The following is a 22,717-nucleotide window of genomic DNA, read 5'->3' as shown; positions in this document are numbered from 1 at the left end:
AAGTTCTTAAAAGCTGCACATTTTTACCGTGCTCTCCTGTGGGCCCCCTCAGGGGAGAGCCACAGATGGATCAAACAGTTGGTAAAATTTAACAACCCAATAAATAGACATACCAAAATGCTCCTGTATTGGCTCCAGAACAATCACTTGCTCACTTCTGGCTCTGGAAACTGCCTCAGCAGTCTCTTTTCATTTAACAAACCCCCTCTCCCTCCCAAGAGCCCCCAGAACCTTGTATGTCACCCAGTCATGTGCATTCTTGGAGACATGTGCAGCCATGGCTGTGCTGTCAGTAGCAGTCACTCCCCTGCTACCTCTTAGACCCAGTCCTGGGAACCTTCACTCTCACAAGTAGATGCAGTGACTTCAGTGGGACTCCTCACATGAATTAGGGTCTGCAGACTTTGACCCTTACTCCCTTCGCTAGACTCTACTCAGAGTCTCCTCTTAATAGAGAATATGACTGCTAGGAATTTATAAGTGTCTGCCTCTGTAGAGGAGATACTCCTGGCGTGATCATAGTAACCAGAAGGCAGTAAATGGCGGTAGAAATTTTCTACTCATACAAATGCTGGTGTCACATGGCCGAAGAACTGACATCTAAAAGTATAAACTTAAAAAACAACAAATGGTCTGGTAGTATTTTATAGAGCTAGCTTTGATATACCTAGCCATTGACTTTAATTTGAGTGGTCCCTGGACTTTCACACTCTGGCACTGCACACAGCCAAATTTATGGACAGGACACTAGTGTGGGTGTTGGGAGCTTGGGGGGGGTGAAAACCTGCCTCCACTGAAGCCAAGGAGAGTTGTGCCATTGATTTCAAGGGAGGACAGGATTTCGCCCCTGTTCTTTGTTACCAGCTATGTCACTTTCTTATGTAACCTTGGGTGAGTCACTTAAATCTTTTTGTGCTGCAAAATGGGGAGAGTAACCCAAAACTAACCCTGTAAAGTGATTTGAGATCTAGGGATTAAAATTTGCTATGTGTGTTAAATAGGTCTTTGAATTATTATTATACGGAGATTTTAACTTCCTGAGTTACTAACAAGAGAGCAGGAATAGCTCTGACTTTCAGCTGTCCTTCCGCTTTGCTGTGAGTCTGTTGAAAATGCTTGATGACACACGGTGCTCTCTTTCCAAGCCAGATTCCTCCCATTTTAAATACAGGAAACCAGAAAAATGACCCACCCAGAAAAATGATCGTGTATTGTTAACAGGATCAATACGGATACAGTAACTTCTTCTTGAACAAACCATTAGAGTAGCAGGGGTCGGGGCTTGAACCCACTGACGTCAATGGGCATCTTTCCAATGATTTCAATGAGCTTCCCATCAAGGCCTACGAGTGAGAGAGGATTACCTTCAAAGCAGCCTCCAAAGATTTAATTGGGTGATACATTAATCCTGCATTTATGTGAGCAGTGCCCCAAATAAAGAAAGACAGTCAACATGGACGTTAGTCTCAATATGTCTATATTCGTATTTCCTTTTAAATACCTCAGCATCACAGTGTTACAGTTCTCTGATGGCACCCTAAACTGCTGTAATTTAGTGATGATCGGAGCAAGATGTCCTAACAGGGCACCAGGGTTTTTTAATTTTTTAGAATTATTTCCTATTTTTAGACAAGGCAGTGTTTGTACACACACCCCTCTCTGAGCCATTATTCACCCCTGGAATAAGCCTGTAAAGTCCATGGTGTAGTACCAGAGACAGATCTGACCATTGTTTCTGTGGATCTGGTGGCCAGTTTTCAGACTCGGCAGACAGCACGGCAGCAGTTCAAGACCAGAAGGATTTCTTCACAACCATAAGGGCTAGATGTTTACTATTTATAAAATGGAAAGCTTAAAAAGAAACTGATTGAGAGGACACCAGGGATGTCCAATTACACTACTCAATCCATGAGACGAGTCTGGAGAATCTCCTTTAGTACTGCTCTTAATCAGTATCTGTCGTGTTGCTAATGAAAGCAGAAACTTAAGACTAGTGAGTCAATGGTCGTTTGGGACATGTCCAAGTGAAGGTCTTGAAGTTTCTACCCATCTTTTTTCCCTGCTCTCCTTTTAAATCCTTCTTTCTTCATCATGGGTTGGGACCATGGCTAAATATTGCAGCACCTAAACATTGCAGCATGGCTAAATATTGCAATATTATGGCACTTTGAATTTGTGGCTATAGGAATCTACTTCTCCCCTGAGACGGTGAGGGCATAAATCTATTTGAGTGAGCCGACTGAGCACTGATTTGGTTTGTAGAGTTATAGTGCTGCTCAGGCCAACAGGGGGTGCGAAGGGGCAATTGCTCTTGGCTGCTCTAAATCAATGTTGAAGCACTGCCCTGCATGCTCGGGCAGCACTAATGATGGGGCGGGGGGGATGCTGTGCTCTCGGCAGTGTTGCAGGCTGGCTGTCCTCAGCCCCACTCCTTCAGCCCTCAGCTTATCCCCTCCCAGCAGTGTGGAGAAATCCTTCCCCCGCTTTGCCTCCGGAGGCGGTTGGCTCAGCTGCTGCTGCTAAGGTTTCCAAGATGGCTACTTGTGGGAGCAGAAGCTGTAGGCTAAGGCAGCATGTCTTTTGCCTGGCCCTTTGATACAGGCAAACATTTAAAATGGGGTGGGGAGAGTACCAACTGAAGGCAGCATGGTATCTGCAGTCCTTAGTCTCCTGTGTTGAAGCTGCATTTGCTGTAGAGGTGGGATCAGCTCTTGAGTATTTGTGCCCCTCAGCTCAGACTAGGAGGCTAGCCCTGCTACAGCCAATTCTGCAAGTCAAAGCCCTACGTTGGACCTGGCCTTTCTGCATGCCTGGGCACTGTGCTGTCAGCCAAGCCATGAGGCCAAGCCCTTTAACCCTGCCACTATCAAATTCAAAGGTCGGCCTCAGGGATAGTGGATCTCGGAAACTTATAGTAACAGACCGTCTGAGTAGCAAACCCCCTTCATAAATATGCAGTGGCGACTCTCTGTTCCTTTGTCTCCTTGATGAAACAAACCCAAATAACATGCTGCATCAAGGGCCGTAGCAGTGCATTCTCCCTGCACTGTAAGCACAATCACAGCTTGGTGGTGGTGAAGGAACTAGTGTGGAACCCCAAATTCCACGCCGTTCCAAGGGAGTCCAGGCGCAGCTCCATGGCATGGTACATTAGCTGTGTCCCTCTCTCCATTGACGAGGTAGGCAGGGAAGCAGTAGAAGTCCTGGAGCTTCATCCCACTGATTTGCCATAGCACACTCTTCACGGTGCTGCAGTTGTGTGATAAAATTCTCATCCCTGTTTATCTCTCAGAGCCATTCCCTTCCATTCGTTTCAGCCACAGAGCCCATTCAAAATCGTCATGATTTGCAGTCCTGGTGCAGTGCCCCCAAAATTTTTGCCCACTATGGTCCTCCTTTCAAAAGTCTGATTTGTCTTGTGCACCCCCAAGTTACACTCCACTTAAAAACTCCAGGCTTACTAAATAATTTCACAGCACTCTGTCCTTGAAAAATTGCTCACTCTCTCATTTTTACTGTGTCATTATAAAATAATCAACTGGACTATAGCTATTGTAATTGCATTTCAGTGTATAGTATATAAAGTAGTATGAACAAGTTGTTTGTATGATTTTTGTTTGTTAGTTCTGACTTGGCTAGTGCTTTTTATGGTGCCTGTTTTATAACTAGGCCTATAGCTTGATGAAATTGATGTACTCCTCCCCCCTGTCCCGTCCCCCCCGGAAGACCACTGCATATCCCAGGGGTGGGCAATAATTTTTGTCTGGGGGCCACGTCAAAATTTTTTGAAGTAGCTCCGGGCCACACAGGAAGGGGCAGGGCCTAAACAGGAAGAGGCAGGGCTACCCCACCCCCAGACCATAATTGGTCTGGAGGTGAGGGAGCCCCTTTGCCCCTGCTTTCCATTAGGCTCTCATGCCTTGGAAGAGGCTTGGCATGCTCCCCCACCAGTCAGAGTCTGGGGGCGGGGGAGCGCAGGAAGCGTCCTCCTGCCCTGCCAGAAGCACTGGAACTTGAAGTGCCGCAGGCTCCTTGCAGGGCCAGGGCACCGCAAATGAAGCTTCATAACAGCTCCCCTGCCCCCAGGCCCTGATTGGCCTGAGGGTGGGGGAGCATGCAAAGTCTCCTCTGCTCTCCCCCCGCCCTGCGAACAGCGCGTGGCGCTTCAAAGCACCATGTGCTCCTGGCAGGGCAGGAGGAAGCATGGTGTGCTCCCCTACCCCCAAGGCAAATTAAAGCCTGGGGGCAGGGGAGCGCCCGAAGCCTTCTCTGCTCTGCCCCCACCCTGCGAGCAGTGCATGCCGCTTTGAAGGGCCACACTCTGCTTGCAGGGCGTGGGCAAAACAGAGAAGGTTTCGGACACTCTCCCAGCCCCAGGCCCCAATTGCCTTGGAGGCAGGGGAGCAGCAGGGCCTCCGCAGGTTGAATCCACCCACTTGGCGGGCCATGATTTGGCCCGTGGAAGCCCTTTTGCCCACCCCTGGCTTATCCCCATGGGTACGGGTAGCCTTGGCTGAGAACCATTGTTCTATAGCCTAGGAAGGGAGCAGCATTTCCCTTTGTAGCCGTCACTTTAACTGAGCCTCATTAAAACACCCCACTGAAATAAGCGTGTCGTCACTTCGGCACTGCCCAGGACCACGCCATACGGAGCGTACCACTTAGGGCTCTGCACTGTGCCATATGGGGCTCTGGCTGCTACTACAGTAGCATTGATGGCGGCCGGAAGCCCTGGGACCCTTTGAATCGCCAGGCCCCCCGGGCAGTTGCCTCCTTTGTCCCCATCCCGCGTTGTCCAGCCAGTGCATGACATCAGTGAAGAGTAGCCTTGCCAGCTGAAACTGCAGGGGAAAGTTAGATAGGCAGGATAGGATTGTGAGCTGCTAGCTGGAAAGCGAATGACGCGACAACGATGTAATTTTAAAACCTTCTCTTAACACAGCGAAAACACGAGGCCTTTCATCACCACAAGGTTCTGACATCTCCTCTGATGGCAACTTCAGCAGCACCATTGTCCCTTACACTCTGCTGGTGTTGGAGAACAACGTTGGCTCACAGCAATGGTGTTCCTTGGAGGTCTCCTAAATTAACAACACTGGCTTCCTGCTGGGTCTGAGACTTGACTCTGGTTGAGCAAGCCAGATGGTATTAAGCATTTAAACCAGCTGAAACCAGAAGTGTTTTGCTTTATTTTCTGCATGGAAAGCTGCTTCATCATGACTGCCAGAACAAAGACCGGCCGTAGGCTTGTTGGACAAGCTGGATGAGGCAGGATCTGTTATTGGACTAAGTTCTGCTGGTGAGAGAGACGAGCTTGCGAGCTACTTAGAGATCTCATTTAGGTTGGTTTATCAAGGGCTCTCAAACTGTGGGTCATGATCCCATTTTAACAGTGTCATCTGGGGTCAAAGCCAAAGCTTCTTACTTGGGGCTGAAGCTCTGGGCTTTGCCCTCTCCTCTGCCCAGAGTGATGGGGCTCAATCTTTGACACACACCCCCAGCTGGAGTGGCAGGACTCAGGCTCCAGTCCCCTCTCCTGCGGCTGTGTAGTAATTTTTGTCAGACAGGGTCACAGTCAGGGTTCCCTCTAAGCTGCGTGGCAGCACAATGCTGCCGCTGATAAATCAGACCCTCCTACTCAGTCAGCTCCCTGTGCAGAGCCCTGAGCCTCTGGGGTTGCCAGGTGTCTGGTATTGACCCGGACAGTCTGGTATTTTTGCCTCCTGTCCGGTAAAAAAAATTCAGAAAATACCGGACACCTAAAATGTCTGGTATTTTCTGATTTTTTCCCAGCCAGGAGGCGAAAATACCGGGTGCTTACCTGGTTCCACAGGGGAGCTGTCTGGCCCAGAGCAGGAAAACAAGATGGAGGATGGCTACCAGCAGTTTGTTAGAGCCAAAAAGCTTCAAAAGCATTTCTTAAAGGGGCCATACCAGTTGTTTGTTTGTTTTTTGCTCAACAACTTTGCTCTCCCCCTTTTTTTTCCCCTCAGTAGAATTTTTTCCCCAGTTGGTTTTTTTTTGGGGGGCAGGGGGGAAGAGGGGCTGTTTGGTATTTTTGGTTAAACTATCTGGCAACCCTATGAGCCTCTGACTGGGTGAGGTCAGTTAATCAGCTGTGTGGCTGTGCTGCCGTGCAGCTTAGAGGGAACACTGCTCACAGTGTGATGAAGTTTGAGAACTGCTACATTAGATCATCACAGAAAGTGAATACAGGCTGACCTTCTCTAGGTTGGCACCCTCAGGATCTGACCAGTGCTGAACCAAATAATTTGCCAGACCACGAGAGGTCAATATTATCTAGCAGCATTATCAGCACGTCCACTGCTGCCTCAGCTTCCTCTTCTTTCCATTTGATAAAACAAATGTTAGCCTAGCAGTGTGAAATGCAACGGTGCAGAGAATGTTTGTAGCTTGAACAGCAGTTTGAATAAATTGCTCAGCTTAGTTTTCCTTCCGAATAATCCATCTCAGAGACATGATGCCCATTCCTACAATCTGCGTCCAATTTAAAATGCATGCAGGCGAGATTAGGAAAAATGAGCAACTGCCGGCAAACATCTGGGATGAGTGGAGATGAGGAGGCAGTTAACTTATTTGGATGACATCACAAACTTCTGAGAAAGTGACATGATTAATGTCTCACTCTTCTTCTACAGCTTGAGGTAATCATTTCATTCAGGGTTGCTTGGTATCTAATTAGAGGCTTATTCTCCTCCCACATGCACACACACTGACAAAAAAACATTGCAAAAGGAAAACAGCACCTTAAAGGGCACAATATAATCTTTCCATGGAAAATGTCTATTCTTTACCATTTTTCTTAAGTTGACAGCCCTGGACACTTACAATACAAATAGACAAGATGTTAGATTTTCTTAGAAGCACAAGTCCCATTAATTTTAGACATATTTGAAAATCTTACCCAAAATCCTGGCATTTAACAAGCATCCAATTACAGTTTGAACACTGTTACAAGTGAAGGTTACAAATGGTAGGGTGAGAATTGGGAACGGGGTAAGGTTTACAGTGATAAGAGCATGTGAGTTTCTCATCACAGGCATGTGCAAAGGCTGGCTTGTCTTTTTTTTTTTTAATTAAAAATATTTTATGGTCAACCCACTTCTTGGGGGCATCTTGGAAGAAGTGAGTCTCCAGTGAAGATTTGACTGAAAAGATCGGAGTGGCTTAGCACAGCACAATTGTGACATTTCAGGCACATGGGAGGCATGGGAAGAAGCACAGAGATGGTTGTTTGAGAAGCAACCGCAGACATCATTGGAGAGAAGAGGAGACAAAGCAATAAAGAGGCTAGGCACAGGTAGAGGTGCACTTATGCAGTACCCAGACACTCAAAGGAGAAGGGTATGGAGATTAAACTTGATGTTGTGTAGACAGGTTGGGATTCAGAGAGCGAATAGGAGCAGATCAACTGAGAATCGTTTTAGCAGCCACCTTTTGAATAGCTGGGAGGGGAACGTAGTAGCTGGTTGTCAAGAAGCAGGCAGGGGAGGTGGCATGTATGTAACAAGGTAAGCAAACAGGTGCAGGTTTATTGTTATCCATCAGTGGAGCTCAGGGGACTAACATCCTAGTTTGCATCACATTATGCCTAAACTGCCTTTAATGCTTAGAAGGTTGGCTATTTGCAGCCTACCAGCTGAGCAGATGCTGTAGGGGGGAAGGGTATGCCTGTCTCCAATCTCCAAAGGATTAAATGGGAATCCTTTCACAAAACCAGAGATGAACGAAGACAGTGATTGCTTAGAGCTGCTTTTAGTTATTCAGAGCCACATGTTAAAAAACAAGTTCTGCCCAATATCACGGAATCATTGTGTACTTTGTGGCATGGTGGTAGCTGCTGCCCTGGATCCTTACAAGAGGCAGGCAGTGGAATCTATCACAGCACTCTTGCATACAGGCTGGGCTGAACGAGGTGTACAGATAGTTCAGAATAGGACGCCTAATCTGAACTACCTAGTTCGTGCCGCATGTAGCCGCGGGCACGGAGTCCGAACTAGCGGACATTTAAAAATGGCGGCGCCCAGCAACATGCAAATGAAGCCCGGGAAATTCAAATCCCGGGCTTCATTTGCAACTCTGGTTGCCTATATTAACCACCCTAGTTTGAGCTAGGATGGTAGTGTAGACATACCCACATAGAACAAATATTAGTCACATCACATAATGAACCACTGGCAGGTGTCAGATCTCATAGTGATAGCTGCGGTATAAGAACCTATGGAGAATAAAATAGGAATATTCCAGTGCTTCTGCTTCCAGTCCTGGCTGGAATTGGAAGAGAAGAGTTCTACAAAGAAGAAAAGTGAGAACTAAGAGCACATGTGTGCCTGCTCTTCAGATCTGTAGGGCTGTACACCATGAGCTCTCCATTTTGTACCCATAATTGATATGGTAGAGGAGGGAGCAGGGCTAATGTGAATCCTGAGCAAAATTGCTGAGGTAGGCTCAGCCAATTCAATGATTTTTCAAGGGTTCGCAGGTTTTTCTGTACCTAAACCTGGCTACTGAAGCCACCCAGATTTGACATGGTCGTCCCTCCCCTCCCCCCCCCCAAAAAAAATCTGGAATTAAAGGAAGTGTTTTAGCATGAAAAAGAATGGCTTAAACGGTAGGGAAGGATGACTTACAATGCACAAAACAGACGCATCTGAGCCAATGCCTACTCTTCGATACATGAACACAGCCTCTTTCCTGGCGATCAGGAGCGCCGTGAGTTTAGGGTAGCATGCAGCCTTTTGGGCAGTAGTTTGCTGTGTACAGCAGAGATCCCAGTGAAAAGATTTTTTTATTGGCTGGGTTTTTTTTCCTCCTCTTCCTCTCTCCTGTCCCACATGTGAATACAGAAACTGTGATACAGGCCATTTATTAAAAACAACCACCTTCAAAATCCAGGATGGCAGCTGGCCATCGGGATACCTGTAATGTTGCCTGTAACTTAATCAGCCATTGTGGCTGAAGGGAGATAAAAATCTTTCAACCCGAGACATAATTTATCCTGTTCTCTATATTTTGACATTTATTTTCACAAATCACAAGCCAACTTGGCCGAGGGGAACAGCCTTTTGTATCCCTAATGGAAGCTACAGACGGAACCTTTTAAAGCTTGGCCTCTCTTCACGAGTGAACAATTTTTCCAAATTCACCCCTATGTAATTTCCTTACTGTGCTTTTCAGAAGCAGCAACAATTTCAGAGGCTTGGCTCCTTGACTGGCCTTGGGAAATGCAGTGCATATTAAAAGGATGCCACAAATAATGAGAAATGACAAGCAAAAGCAGCAGATTTCTGGGAGCTGCGAGTAAGAGTTTGTGTGTTTGTTCCTGGCCAATAGTAATTAGGTTCTGTTCCTGTTGTTCCAGGTGCTTTTCCCATCTGATGTGATTACTAGCTCTGTTCCCCTCCCTTCCTTACACTGATTTTGTTTTTTTGGAGATTGTGACTAGTACAACAGTCCAGTCATCTGTGAAATGAATGAGAGAAGGAATGTGCATACCAAAAGAGACGCACGTTTCCAAGATCTATCTATATAACATCAAGAGGAAATAATATCTATAAAATAAAAATCCAGGTCAGAATCTATGCTCATAAAACTCAACCAAAACTAAATATGACCATTTTTCTTTGAGGCCTGAAACAATTCAGTTGATGTCTGTTTTCAGCATGTCTCCTTTTCCCTAGATTTGTCTTAAACCATTATTAACTACAGCAAGAAGAACTGTTACTGAAGTATTTCTTAAGACCAGCTAAAACTCAGAGGAAAGAATAACCTTGCAGTTACATAGCTTCATCTTCAAAGCACCTTGCAAGTATTAAACTCATAAATCCTCATGGTAGTCTGGTGTGGCAGGGAGGCATAATTATGCCCATTTTGCAGATGTGCAAACTGAAGCAGGGAATCAAGAACCACATCCTGGGTTCTATAGAAACAATACTAAATTCCATTTGATTTCTTTGGGATCAAGATTTACTTGTACTTGACTTATCCAAGGCCAAAAGGGATGTCAGAAATTGAATTAAAACTCAGGAGTTCCTGGCTGGCTCCACATCTGTTGTAACTACTATACCATGGCTCTAAAAGTCACATAAGCCAACCCTGTTCACATGAGAATTCCTGCTCACTTCCTGAGCTAGGTAAACTTCACACAGGCAGCCAGATTTTTGGTTGTTTATTCAAACAGAAGGTTTTGAAGCTCAGCCATCAGTTGAGTGAATCCCAGCTTACTTCAAGGAAGAAAGTGTGATGTACAGTCGCTGCACTGAGCCACAAAATTTAATAAAGTTGTGGCTTCTGTTTCCCTTTTCTGTGACCATGTTCCAAATCATATTAGTTTGCTGGGTGCTTAGTTTTCCTCCTTTCTTTTAAACTTGTATAGGCTCTGAGTACAATTATGTTTCCCAGGATGTTTTTGTTAATTGTGGGGGGAATATAGTTTAATAACTTAACTGGACATCCTCTTACAAGGTTTAACAGAGAAAAGTCAGGATGACAGCACTGTTTCTATCCTGGTGGACTTAGAAGATGAATAGAAATTCACATACTACAAGTCCAAAAAGATTTACATGAAATTGGATGAAGAGCCCCATTTTACACTTTTTGAAACATGAGTGCAAAGTTCTTGTCCACCGAAGTCCCCTATTTAGCCATAGACTAGGCAAGCTGCCACCATAAACATTAACTGGATCTGTGGATATATAAATATGGAGATGTTGTGCAGGACGCTAATATTACTTCTGTATATGGCACTGGTGAAAACATTACTCAAATCCTACATCTGAATATGATGCCCACACTTTAAAATAATAATGATGAGAATAGTATCTAGGAGCTATACAGCACTTTTCATCAGTAGCTCTCAAAGCACTTTACAAAGTAGGTCACAATCAGTATTCTTCTCATTTTCCAGATGGGGAAACTGAGGTACAGAGAAGTGAAGTGAGTAGCCCAAAATCACCCAGAAGAATTTGGATCTCTGAGTCAGATTTGGGAATAGAACCCAGGTCTCTGTATACTTATCTAGTGCTCCAGCTCTGGGCCAATTTTCCTTCATCTTTGGAAACCTGGAGGGGTTTAGAGAAGAGCTAAAAAGAATATTAAAGTTCCAGGAAACATGTCTTAAAATGCAGACTGAAAGGAGCTCAATCTACTTAACTTGTCAGCGGGAAGATGAATAAGGCAACCTAGTCAAAATCTAGAAGTGCCTACACAGGAAGAAGGTATCTGACGCTTTAATTTATCAGATAAAGGCATAACAAGATCCGATGGCTAGAAGCTGAAGTTAGAAAACTGGTGCAATAAGGAGTAATGCATCTTTTAAGAGTGAGGATAAATAGCCATAGAGATAGAAATGTAGCCGTGTTAGTCTGGTGTAGCTGAAACAAAAAACAGGACTGTGTAGCACTTTAAAGACTAACAAGATGGTTTATTAGATGATGAGCTTTCGTGGGCCAGACCCACTTCCTCAGATCAAATAGTGAAAGAAAATTGTCACAACCATATATACCAAAGGATACAATTAAAAAAAATGAACACATATGAAAAGGACAAATCAAATTTCAGAACAGAAGGGGGATGGGGCGGGGGTGGGGTAAATAGCCAGTGGAAGAATATTTAACCACGGACTTTTGTAACTTCTCCTTCATTAACAATACTTTAACTAGTGACTGGAGGCTTTTCTAAAGGGCACATCTTCCTTTTGATGTAAAAAAGGAAGAATGAATTCCCTTCACTGCCATAGTCACTGGGTGAAATGCTGTAACGGATGTTATGGAGGAAGTCAGATTAGATGATCATATTGGTCCTTTCTAGCCTTAAAATCCAAGACGTGAGCCAGAGGGACTACCACAAGGAGTCAGTGAGTAGTTCAGTCTGAGTGATATCTCCAATTCTATGTCTCCAATGATGGACAATAAAAGTGTGAATTGTGAGCTGTCCACTAATGGGCTGAGATCACCAACTCATTTAGGCTGCCAAGAAGTGTAACATGATACCAGTGTTTGCTCTCTCCCTTTATTACATAGATTTAAACCAGTACCCTTCAGGTGAAAGGCTCTCAATCCCATTACTAATGTGAGCACCACAGATAGCTGGCGGTCATGTTATACATGAAAAAAAGCGTTAAGAAAAACTTGCTAAGTCAAGTCCTAAAGGAGACTCAAAGGAAGGTTAATTGCTAACACCAGTGCTTTAGGGGTTTGCTGTCTTACAGGTTTAGGGCTCAGCCCTCAATAAGCATTTTGCTTAAGTGAAGACTGCATGAACAGTTCCTTACAAACCTTTTGTAAGGTTCTGCCTTTTGACAGAATTTCCACAAAGCATGTTGATGAACGTCAGTCCGAGTTCCACTTTCAGAGGGGTACAATTGTAGATGAAATGTCTGTAAGAAGCTATTTTTTACATTTGAGCCTTTCCTGCTTCCATCTACATCATCCCCAAATAAATTCAGTGACAAAACCATACTTTAATTGAACCACTCTCAAAAAGCTGCTGAAATACTGACATGAAAAGTCCTGATGCTTCCAATTTTGCAGCATTTGGTAGCCATTGGAATGCATCCCACCCGTTGTAAATGATCTCGGCTCCAAAAACGTTTTACAGATGTTAAGGTGCAGGCTCCATCCTTCACAGTGTTGAGATAATTAAGAGATTAACCAACCCTCTTTCCCCATCACTTCCTCCCTCCTCTCACTCTGTCAAACTCTTAGGGTAATTGTAAGGCTCAGCTGTGCTCTTCACAGTCTCTCAACTTTTGTTTCTATTCAGCCTCATAAAAAAGTTAAAGATGGAAAAAGCTTACAGTGAGTACCACTTAAAAAAAAAAGCTACATTTACTACACCATAGTAATTCCATTTACCATGCTATTTCCTATACTTAGATAATGAAATACCACAAGGAGGACATACTGCAGGTTTTCTGGCTCTCTTCCTCCTCTCCCCCCCCCCCCCCATGTTGCCTTTGGTCACCTAGCTTTGCTTATCTTCTGTAAAATGATTCATAAAAAGGAAAAAAAATCAGCCTGCAGAAGCAAACCAGATTTCTTAATTCTGGAAGATTGCCATGACTCCTTTGAACACACATGCTTGTGCTTACTTTTAAGCATGTACATAACTTCTTCCAGGATCGAGAGCCAATATGAACAACATGTTTAACCATTTACATCATGTACGGTATCAATATTGTATCAAAGGGGAATAGTTTGTTCCCTCCTCTGCAGATCTGGGCAGACACTTATATACTGATATTGGAGCATCTGCGATGGAGGAGATAGGTTGACACCTGCTGGCACAACTTCTGTGCTGTAGCTCATGGGAGGTGAAGACGGGAAGGAGGAATTGAAGGTGGGTGGTCTTTTGACCCATCTCTGAAAGGGTGCATCTACACTGCGCCGTTATTTCTGGATAACTAGCGTTATTTCAAAATAACAATGCGAAAGTCTACACAGTCATTCCATTATTTTGAAATAAATTCGGATGGCTTATTCCAAAATCCGTAATCTTCATTCTATGAGGAATAACACTTGTTCCGAAATAGCTATTTTGAAATAAGGAGTGTGTAGACTGCTGCTATTTCGAAATAGCCCCTCACCAGGGCCATTCTAAGTTATTCCTCCCCAGTGCCTCCTGGGGCTCTAAATCGAGATAGAAAGTGTACATTTGGGAGCCTGCCTCGGGCTAATTTTGAGGCTTCCCTGCAGTGTAGACATGCTATTTTGGAATAAGCTATTTTGGAATAACTGTTCTGGAATAGCTTATTTCAAAATAAGCGTGCAGTGAAGACGTACCTAAAGAGGGCTGTGTTAAGCCAGCAGAGGCTAGTCAAAGCCTTCTGGCTAGGGTAATGGCCACCAGTGCGACTTTGTAGGTACATAGCTGGAATTGGTCTCTCCCCAGCTCAACATACACTAGTAGGTCCCCAGGTTCTAACAAAGTTACTCAAAGGTTGCATGCTGTCAGTTAGCCTATTAGGAGCATTGGGGGGGGGGGGTCTTAAAAAAAATAAAAAGCCACCATCAAAATCACTAGTAAACTGCGTCTTAAACTCCAGAAAATTCAGGGCGGAGGCCGACTGCAGTTCTTTGCTAGCTCCCTCTCCATGTCTTATTCTATCAATTTATTTCTGAAGACTGTCAACGAAAGTGCCAGCTGTGACCTGTCCTGGAGAAAATGGGCTTAGATCACTCATCCATTTCACGTAGGCCAGTGGGACCCAGAAGTGATACCAGCATTGTCACTTCGTTATTTTGCACCACTTACGGTTTCTCTGCTCACACACTGATCTTACAGTGGTGAGTGAAAGCACTGAATATATACATTCCCTCATTACTGTATCATTTTGGTATACGATCTTGTAAAAACTCACAAGATAAGGCAGTTTCAAGCATGGACTACATTTGGACAGGGGCCTCTACAGAAAACCCATGTAACAAAACTATGCCTTCCTACAGAAACAACTGTCTTCAACAGAGACTGAACTTGGGTTCTTCAGTGCCAAACCACAGTCTCTTATCTTTGCAGCTAAAGGAACAACCTCAGTTAGAGTCAAGTATGTGCCAGACTATTATCACTATCAAGCCATTAGACAGACAGGTGGGACTTTTCCTACATAGCACAGCAATGTGCACCAGAGGGGTGTGAAATCTAACATACACCATTGCGTTGCACACTAGCTGGGCTGTTTAGACCTTGCTGGCACACATTAAAATTTCTCTAATGCACATTCATGTAGCCTTGTATCAAGCAGCACATGCAGTAACCAGTGTATTACATTGAGATACTAAAGCAACTGATACTGGTGATTTAAGGTGTATCTGCACTGCAATTGGATACCCATGGCTTGGAAAGCTCTGAGCTGGTTGCAAAAACTGTACCCCTGCTTGCCTCCCTCTTTTCATGTGTGCGCATCCGTAGAAAGGTGGCTTGGGTTTAGCCTACAGCTGCCAATGCCTTTCAGACCCTTGATCCTTTAGCTTGTAAAACCTTTTAGATGAAAGCTGCAATATGTCTGTGCACTGTGCTTTTTATTTTGTGGATTTAAATCCAATCTTCTAAAGTGCTTTAAAGCAGTTCCTTGTGTTACTAAATTCAAAATCTGTTCTTTTTTTTAAAAACAAACTCTTGTGGTCAGAATGGTTACAGAATGGCTTAGGAAATGATGCAAAAGGTCTAAACAAAATTAAAATCATTTTCAAAAAAGATTTATATAAAACAAAAACACACATTACCAATACCATAGGAAAAAGGTGATGGTTTCTCCATCCGTTGCAAACACTATGCTAAAGAGAAGGAAGTGGAAATTAACCCTTGGAAAAGCAACCAAAATGAACTTTCAAACTCACGGAACACTGTTAAAACCATCATGTGAGAAAACTTCTTACAAATGGCTCACTGTTATTATAATTATATTATTATTGATTTTAGGACTCTGTCTAATAGACATGTATTCTCTGGGGCTCTGAAGATTCAGGTTAGAAGGGATTTATAATCCCTTTCCTCGAGCATTTGATGTATGAATATTCTCAAAGGGGCTAGTTTTAGGTAGGTTGGCTGTTATGTTTTTGCTACCTTTGGTAGTAAAAAAAAGAAGGGTGTGACATTTCTGAAATCTCCAGTAATATAAGTGTTTTAAAAAACACATTAAAAGCTATTGAAATTCACATCTTAGGAGTGGAGTTAGTGCCAGCAATGTACTGTGTGCATCTTCAAGATTTTCTTGGACATGGTTATGTGTTGCTGGCTTTTAAGATGTTTGAAATTGAAAACAAATTGTTTTCAAGAGCGATGAGCTGTCAAATAGCACGATCTACAGTGCCTTGTAAATTCCACTTCTGGGGAGCAAACGCCCACGGAGTTTAAAGAAAATCCGGCTTTATGGGGCAAATCCAGCTTTTCCTAGCTGGCCCACATATGTGGACAGGGAGGAATCCGCAGGCCCACTTAGACAACTTCCAATAGGCTGTAATGGCCATGTGAGTTGCTTACAAAGTGCCTTCTATGTTATGGAGAAAAAGAAAGCCCCACAAGGCTCTGTGGGCTGGGAGAGGGTACGCTGTGGGTTGGGCGGCAGTAAGGGCTGACTGCTCTCGGCTCCATCCCTTCCACCGAAGGCCCTGCCCCTTCCAGGTGTGTGGAGATAGCTCCCCATAGCTTCCCTCTGGGGCCCATGGTGGCTGTCAGCCCCACTGCAGAGCAGTAATTCCTACAATGAAGCCTAGCTATGTAGCAAATTAACATTTCTAAAAGATTAGCCGTTTTTAAACCTGTTTGGGCCCAATGCAGGAAAGTACATGAGAGCTTCCAGCAAAGTGTTTCTACGAGGCCTGATCTTTGAAAGTCCAGAACACCTCAAGCTGGTGGGCACTCAGCATGGTTCAGTGTCAGGCCTTTTGCATGCAAAAAAACCTGTGTGATTGCAACTCACTGGTGAGCATGTGTTACATTCTCCCCCTCTTCTTCTGCCCAGCCTACCAAGGAGATAGTTGGCTAATGGCTGTAGGTACTCGGCTCTCTAGCTCAAGCTGTAGGAGCTCATGCTTTTAGCTCTGGAGAGTCCCACTTCAAACCATGTCATGTATTAGTCAAGGTTGTGATCATCACCAAATTAGGGACTTGCCCAGGATTTGACTGATATAGGATAAGCTTCCTTTGGTCAGACAAACAGTGTAACCCACTGGTCAATATTATGTGTGCCCCAGACATGGGTCATATCAGTCTCTTACAGACCACGCTACAAAGATAATTCCTTTAGCTCCAGCTGAAGAGACTCATATCAGCTCTGCCTATTCCTCCTTCAATCCATGGTGTTGACCAAGACGGGGGCAAAGAAAAATACAGTATTTTTTCTTGTTCATCTATCTCAAAAATGGTTCTATGGGATTTTCCTTGACCATTTCATTAAAACAAAGTGCATTTGGGCAGAGACCAAGCCTAAGATGCTACAACCTAAAATTCTCTGTAAAAAAAAGTTTTGAGTGACTGTATATGGATTCCTGATGAAAGTGAATTTGCAACTTGAACTTTAACAAGCAGTGCTGTAAGCAAATTTTTAGTTTAAATAATATAATTTCCATCCAGTAAAGACTTTAATCTTCAGAAACATCATTAAGTGAAACTATGAAGTGACTGACTTTGAAGTGGTTGGTAAAGGAACTCATCATCTTTCTGAGAATCAGCCAAGTCGCTGCCAAGTGTTGATGGGTGCTTTACTAAAATCCATTCCACAAGTGGTAAAGGGCCTTGTTAAGAAAATAGACTAGCCTGGGATTTTGTAAACTAAAGTCCTTTTCAGAGGCTCATTCCTACCACTTCTGTTACCAAGGAAACTGTAATGGGAGTCTACGGAAAATGTGGAGTTCTTGTATGTTGAGTTATGCTTAAATTTGCTCCCACCATCCCTGTCTTGTTTCTTTGGTCATCTAATGAAATCAGAGCCAGATCCCCAGAAAGCAATTCACTTAACAGAAAGCAATTCTTTTGTGTCCAGAAGCAATAGCAAGAAGCAAGGAGAATAAGTTGCGGCAAAGGGAGGTTTAGGCTGGACATTAGGAAAAAACTTCCTAACTGTCAGAGTGGTTAAACACTGGAATAAATTGCCTGCGGGCGGGAGGGGGGGGGGGGGCGGTGGAATCTCCATCACTGGAGATATTTAAGAGCAGGTTGGATACACATCTATCAAGGATGATCTAGATGGTGCTTGGTCTTGGACTCAATGACCTCTCGAGGTCCCTTCCAGTTCTAGTGTTCTATGAGCACATTGAGAACTGAGCATGAGACCCACAGCAGTAATGTACTGAGGCATTTCACATGAATATGTATTTGTTCATCTCAGCCTTGTTGTCAGTTTTACCCAAAGTAGTCAACTTGCCATTCTACCCACCAATTCATACCTCCTCATTTTCCAGGTATCTAATGCATACCTGTTTGGCCACCCCCTCTCCTGTATTCCCCTCCACCAGTAACAGGAATCATTACTAGTGCCCATCCTGGCAGTAAACCACAAGGTTTGGCTAGGTCAGGACTTCCTTAGGACAATTGACGAGGAGTCCTGTGGCACCTTATAGACTAACTGAAATGTAGGAGCATAATCTTTCGTGGGCAAAGACCCACTTCATCAGATGCATCTGATGAAGTGGGTCTTTGCCCACGAAAGCTTATGCTCCTACATTTCAGTTAGTCTATAAGGTGCCACAGGACTCCTCATCGCTTTTGCAGATTCAGACTAACACGGCTACCCCTCTGATACTTAGGACAAGCGTTGATCTATTCCGCCTCCAGCTGCCAAAGTCCCTCCCCTTACTGGATCGTGCTTAGTAGTTTTCATTAAGCACCAATCAATCCTCACAGTACTGAGTAGGTGTTATCCCCATTTTACAAACAGGCAAACTGAGGCAGAGAAGTGATGTGATTTGCCTCACTGAGGCCACAAAAGAAGACAATGTTGGAGCAGAGATTTGGACAGAGCAGTTCCTAGCATCTGATCCTGTAATCAAGCCACACTTGTTTCTCTAACCATTGTCCCGTCTGGTTGCTTTTGCTGTCCATCAGATCCAGTTGCCATGCGGAACCTGGCCCAACATCCTAACGATTAAGGCAGAAAACTCGATGTTCTAAACCCTGCTTGCTGCAATCCACAGTTTGCTGGGGCACCATGGGACGAGGCCAGTTGTGCAAACTAAACAGTCTTCCCATTAACAAACCCTCATGACTTGGTAGTTGTACCAATTGGTCACTGCTGAAGACCCAAAGCCAGATCCTGAGCTTCTGACTGGCCCATGGGCACGTAACGGGAGTTTGGTTAGGAAGACTAGACAGAAGAGCAACAAGGTGGATAGGAATTTTAGTACAGGCAAAGGGGCATGATTCTCCTTTCACCCAGGCTGTGTCTAGACTGCAGGCTTCTTTCGAAAGAGCCTCTTTCGAAAGATCGCGTCTAGACTGCAGGCGGATCTTTCGATAGAGGAAATCCGCTTTTTCGAAAGAGAGCACCCAGCGAGTCTGGATGCTCTCTTTCGAAGACGGCCTCTTTACATTGAAGAACGCCTTCCTTCGAAAGAGGAACTTTCGAAGGAAGGCGTTCTTCCTCGTGAAACGAGGTTTACCACCATCGAAAGAAAAGCCGCGTTCTTTCGAAATAATTTCGAAAGAACGCGGCTTGAGTCTGGACGCAGGGGAAGTTCTTTCGAAAAAAGGCTACTTTTTTTCGAAAGAACCCCTGAGTGTGGACACGGCCCCAGTGAAAATGGAGGGTGACTGCACTGAAGTGAATGGACTTGACATGTAAAACTTATGTGAGAGGAGAATTCATCATTGGAGCACTCACCCTTGTTTTTAGTGCATGTGCTGAATGAATTTCCCTTTAGGCACCTGCTGGACCTATAGATTCCAGAGTGTAATAAAAGAAAAATGCTTGTTTCCCTGCTCAGCCCCCAGCAGCTGACAGTTTGTTTTCACTTCAGTCCAAAAGTGATGAGATCTTTATTAAGATTCTTTCCCTCCCCCGCCTTTCACTGAAGGCTAAAAGAGATGAGTTGAAAGCAAATCTGAGTCTGAGCAGCTGGGAGCCAGCTGAAGAGTGAGGGAGCTACTTTGGCAGGTGCAGGAGGAGCGAAAAAGAATCAGAACAAGCACAGTCCACACATCCTGTTGTGTTCAGACTTCAGACAAAGACACTACCATGGTGGGCCACAGTGGGGAGGATGATGGAGTTCAGAGATGTGATTGGTGTGTATAGGGAAAACGTTGTCAAAAGGGGTATTCTAGATACTTCAGGTCATCAGGATGAGGAGCCAGGACTTTCCAGGTATCACATGGCACAGCCACTTGCCTTGTCCGTGTGGCTGTTGTGTTGTGTTGTGTTATGTCAGCTCTTACACATTTATTTTAAAAATAGGTCTCTAAGCCGGAAATAAACTACAATCTTCCCCATCATTGAAGGGAAACATCCAATTAATGATAAGAAGCAATTTAATCACAGTCCTAAATTCCTGAAGAACTTGATGATCAGCGTCTCCTTACAATGCTGCTTTGTGCAGCCTAGTGCCAGAGACTGGGTTTGGGGAGCAACTTCAGGTCTCAGGCCCCAACCTTGCAATCTGATCCATCCAGGCAGACTCCTGCATCCATGCAGAGCCCCTCAGAGTTCATGGGCCCCCAGTGGAGCGTCAGGGCCTGCCCACACGCATCAGATTGCAGGATCAGGGTGACAGACTAGAAAAGATAAAAACCTCAAAGGGAGAGGACTCTGCTCCTTGCTGGATGGAGCTCAGCTACCAAGGGTGTAAATGTCAGCCCAATGTGAGTATGGGAGCAAGTCCCCTTCCTCTCCCATCTGAGATCTCCCACTCCTACTGCTACAGGGAAGTTTTAGAGTAGAAATCAAATATGTGTGTGTAGGATTTAACCAAGGGAAGATTAACTGCAGATGGCAGTTAGCAATGCCAGCAACCTGCAAGAGTAAATGAAGAGCAGAGCCGGATATCAAAACAGCATGTGAAGCGAACAGAGAGTGAAATGCAAAACAGTTTAGAAACAATTGGAAAAAAGGGAAGTTAAAATTCAGTGTGTTTTTGAAAAGGGTGGCAGTCGGACAACAAGAAGGAAAATTTTACTCATCTCAGAGCAGTACTTGCCAGGACTCCAAGGTCCTTGTCTAATTTGCTGGTGCCTTTAGGTTTGATAGGAAGATACAGACAACAAGCCATAGCATGTTATGTCCCATCCTGATCCACGCAAGTCTGTGCCTTGATTAATTTGGAAGGCTGCATGCTAGAGCTGTAGGCCACATGCTAAGACTTACTGCATTGCAATTACCTGGTGGGCTATCCTTTGACCAGTAGTCCTTTGCTGCTTTGGGAGAACTCACACAAAATACTGTGTACAACAAGATTGTCACAGAAGAATGTCTCCTATAGACAACCACCTAACCTGAAGATGATTCTTACCAACAACCACAGGACATACCGCACTCATACCAACCCTGGTGCCTTCCCTTGCAACAAACCCCGTTGCCAGCTTTGTCCACATATTCACTCTGCTGATACCATTATTGGACCTAACCAAGTGAGTTATAAGATCAAGAACACATATTCCTGCTCATCCAGAAATATAATTTATTCTATCATGTGATGAAAGTGTCCGTCTGCTATATACATTGGACAAACATCTCAGACACTTCACCAAAGATTCAAAACAGATATTAGACAGGATCACAAAGAAAAAACAGTTTCTTGCCATTTCAACTAGAAAGGACATTGTCAACAACTTAATTACCTGCATCCTGCTTCAAAGACCTTTTCAGACCACACTTGAAAGAGAATCCTCTGAACTGTCATTCATACTTAAATTCGACACTTTACGCCTAAGTTTAAACAAACACATTAATTATCTTACCCATTACAAAGATTCCCCAATTATCACCTCGAATATCATTAACTCACAGACATTTACCTTCCCTCCATCCCATCCCCCTTCTATTCTGAACTTTGAATTGTCCTTTTCATGTGTGTTCATTTTTTTTTAATTGTATCCTTTGGTATATACGGTTGTGACAATTTTCTTCCACTATTTGATCTGAGGAAATGGGTCTGGCCCACGAAAGCTCATCACCTATTAAACCATCTTGTTAGTCTTTAAAGTGCTACATAGTCCTGTTTTTTGTTTCAGCTACACCAGACTAACACGGCTACATTTCTATCACAGAAGCCAATGACACTCATACAAGTGAACAAGAATTCCCCAAAACACTGTTGCAAGAAGTTGTTCAGAGCACCAAAAGATGTGCCATATTTTACCAAGATTTTACTACAGTTGTAAACCATGGCAGGAAAATGCCCCGAGCTATGAAAACTCATTTAAAAGTAGACTTCTTTTATGTCCCTCATCGAAACTCTTCACAGAACAGCTTTAAAATTAGGAACAACTGGGGCCCAGGATATATTCCATCACAACAATGGCATCCAAGAAAGGTTAGTTGAACCTGAGTCTACTTAAAACCATATATGGTGCTGTTTTGTGCCCTCGAACTTCAGCAAACCGCCCAAACACAGCAAACACGGAGAAGCTAAAAAAAGAAACCCTTGCTCGGACGGGTGAGGAATACGGAATGCTGTTAGTTTCCCATGTTAACTCCATTCATCTGAACAAATGGGTGCTACCATCTACATTTTTGTTCATCTCTAAGGTGCTGCAGGACTACTCGTTGTTTTGGTTTTTTCATTACAGACTAACTAGGTTACCCCTCTGAAACTTTTGAGTATGTAGAAAGCAAGCTTTCCATATTTGTGAAACATGTGAGGAACCTTTTGGATGAAAGTTGCTATATAAATGTAGTTTCTTGCATTGTTATTGGAAATGGGTCTGGGACGTAATTGTGCAGAGCCAGAGCTTAGCTTTGGTCCATTACAGATGATGTTCAGACCCATGCATCTTCCAGGGAAGTGCCTAGAAATCAAAATTGAGATCTGATGTTGAATTCTTTTGGGCACATCTTGGATTGATTGCTTGTCTCTGTAATCCTGCTTCCAGATCATCTCCATACATGACTCTCTATTCTTATGTAGCACCTTTACTCTGAAGATCTCAAAGTATTCTACAAACAGCGCTATATGTTTGGACACACCTAGGAAAGATTGGTATAATTATCCCCATTTTCCTGATCCGTGAACAAGGCACAGGCATGGTAAGGCCTATGTGTCTGAGTCTC

The 22,717-nt window shown here is 44.1% G+C and overlaps 1 protein-coding gene across 2 annotated transcripts in view; it reads left to right on the top strand.

Moving 5' to 3' along the window:
• The window catches only part of CCDC3 (coiled-coil domain containing 3), a 71,940-nt gene that overhangs the window by 11,963 nt on the left and 37,260 nt on the right, over positions 1–22,717 (top strand). Inside the window, exon 3 of one of the 2 annotated variants that reach the window (XM_025181666.2) lies at positions 4,943–5,169. The exons of the other annotated variant lie outside the window; for it this stretch is intronic. Within the exon in view, the coding sequence (XP_025037451.2) occupies positions 4,943–5,116 (174 nt within the window). The 3' untranslated portion in view covers positions 5,117–5,169. Of the gene's footprint in view, positions 1–4,942; positions 5,170–22,717 lie in introns of those variants that run through there. 2 annotated transcript variants of the gene reach the window in all.

This window comes from Pelodiscus sinensis, chromosome 1 (genome assembly GCF_049634645.1).
Source record: "Pelodiscus sinensis isolate JC-2024 chromosome 1, ASM4963464v1, whole genome shotgun sequence".
Lineage (NCBI taxonomy): Eukaryota > Metazoa > Chordata > Testudines > Trionychidae > Pelodiscus > Pelodiscus sinensis.
This window is presented reverse-complemented; position numbering and strand designations above follow the sequence as displayed.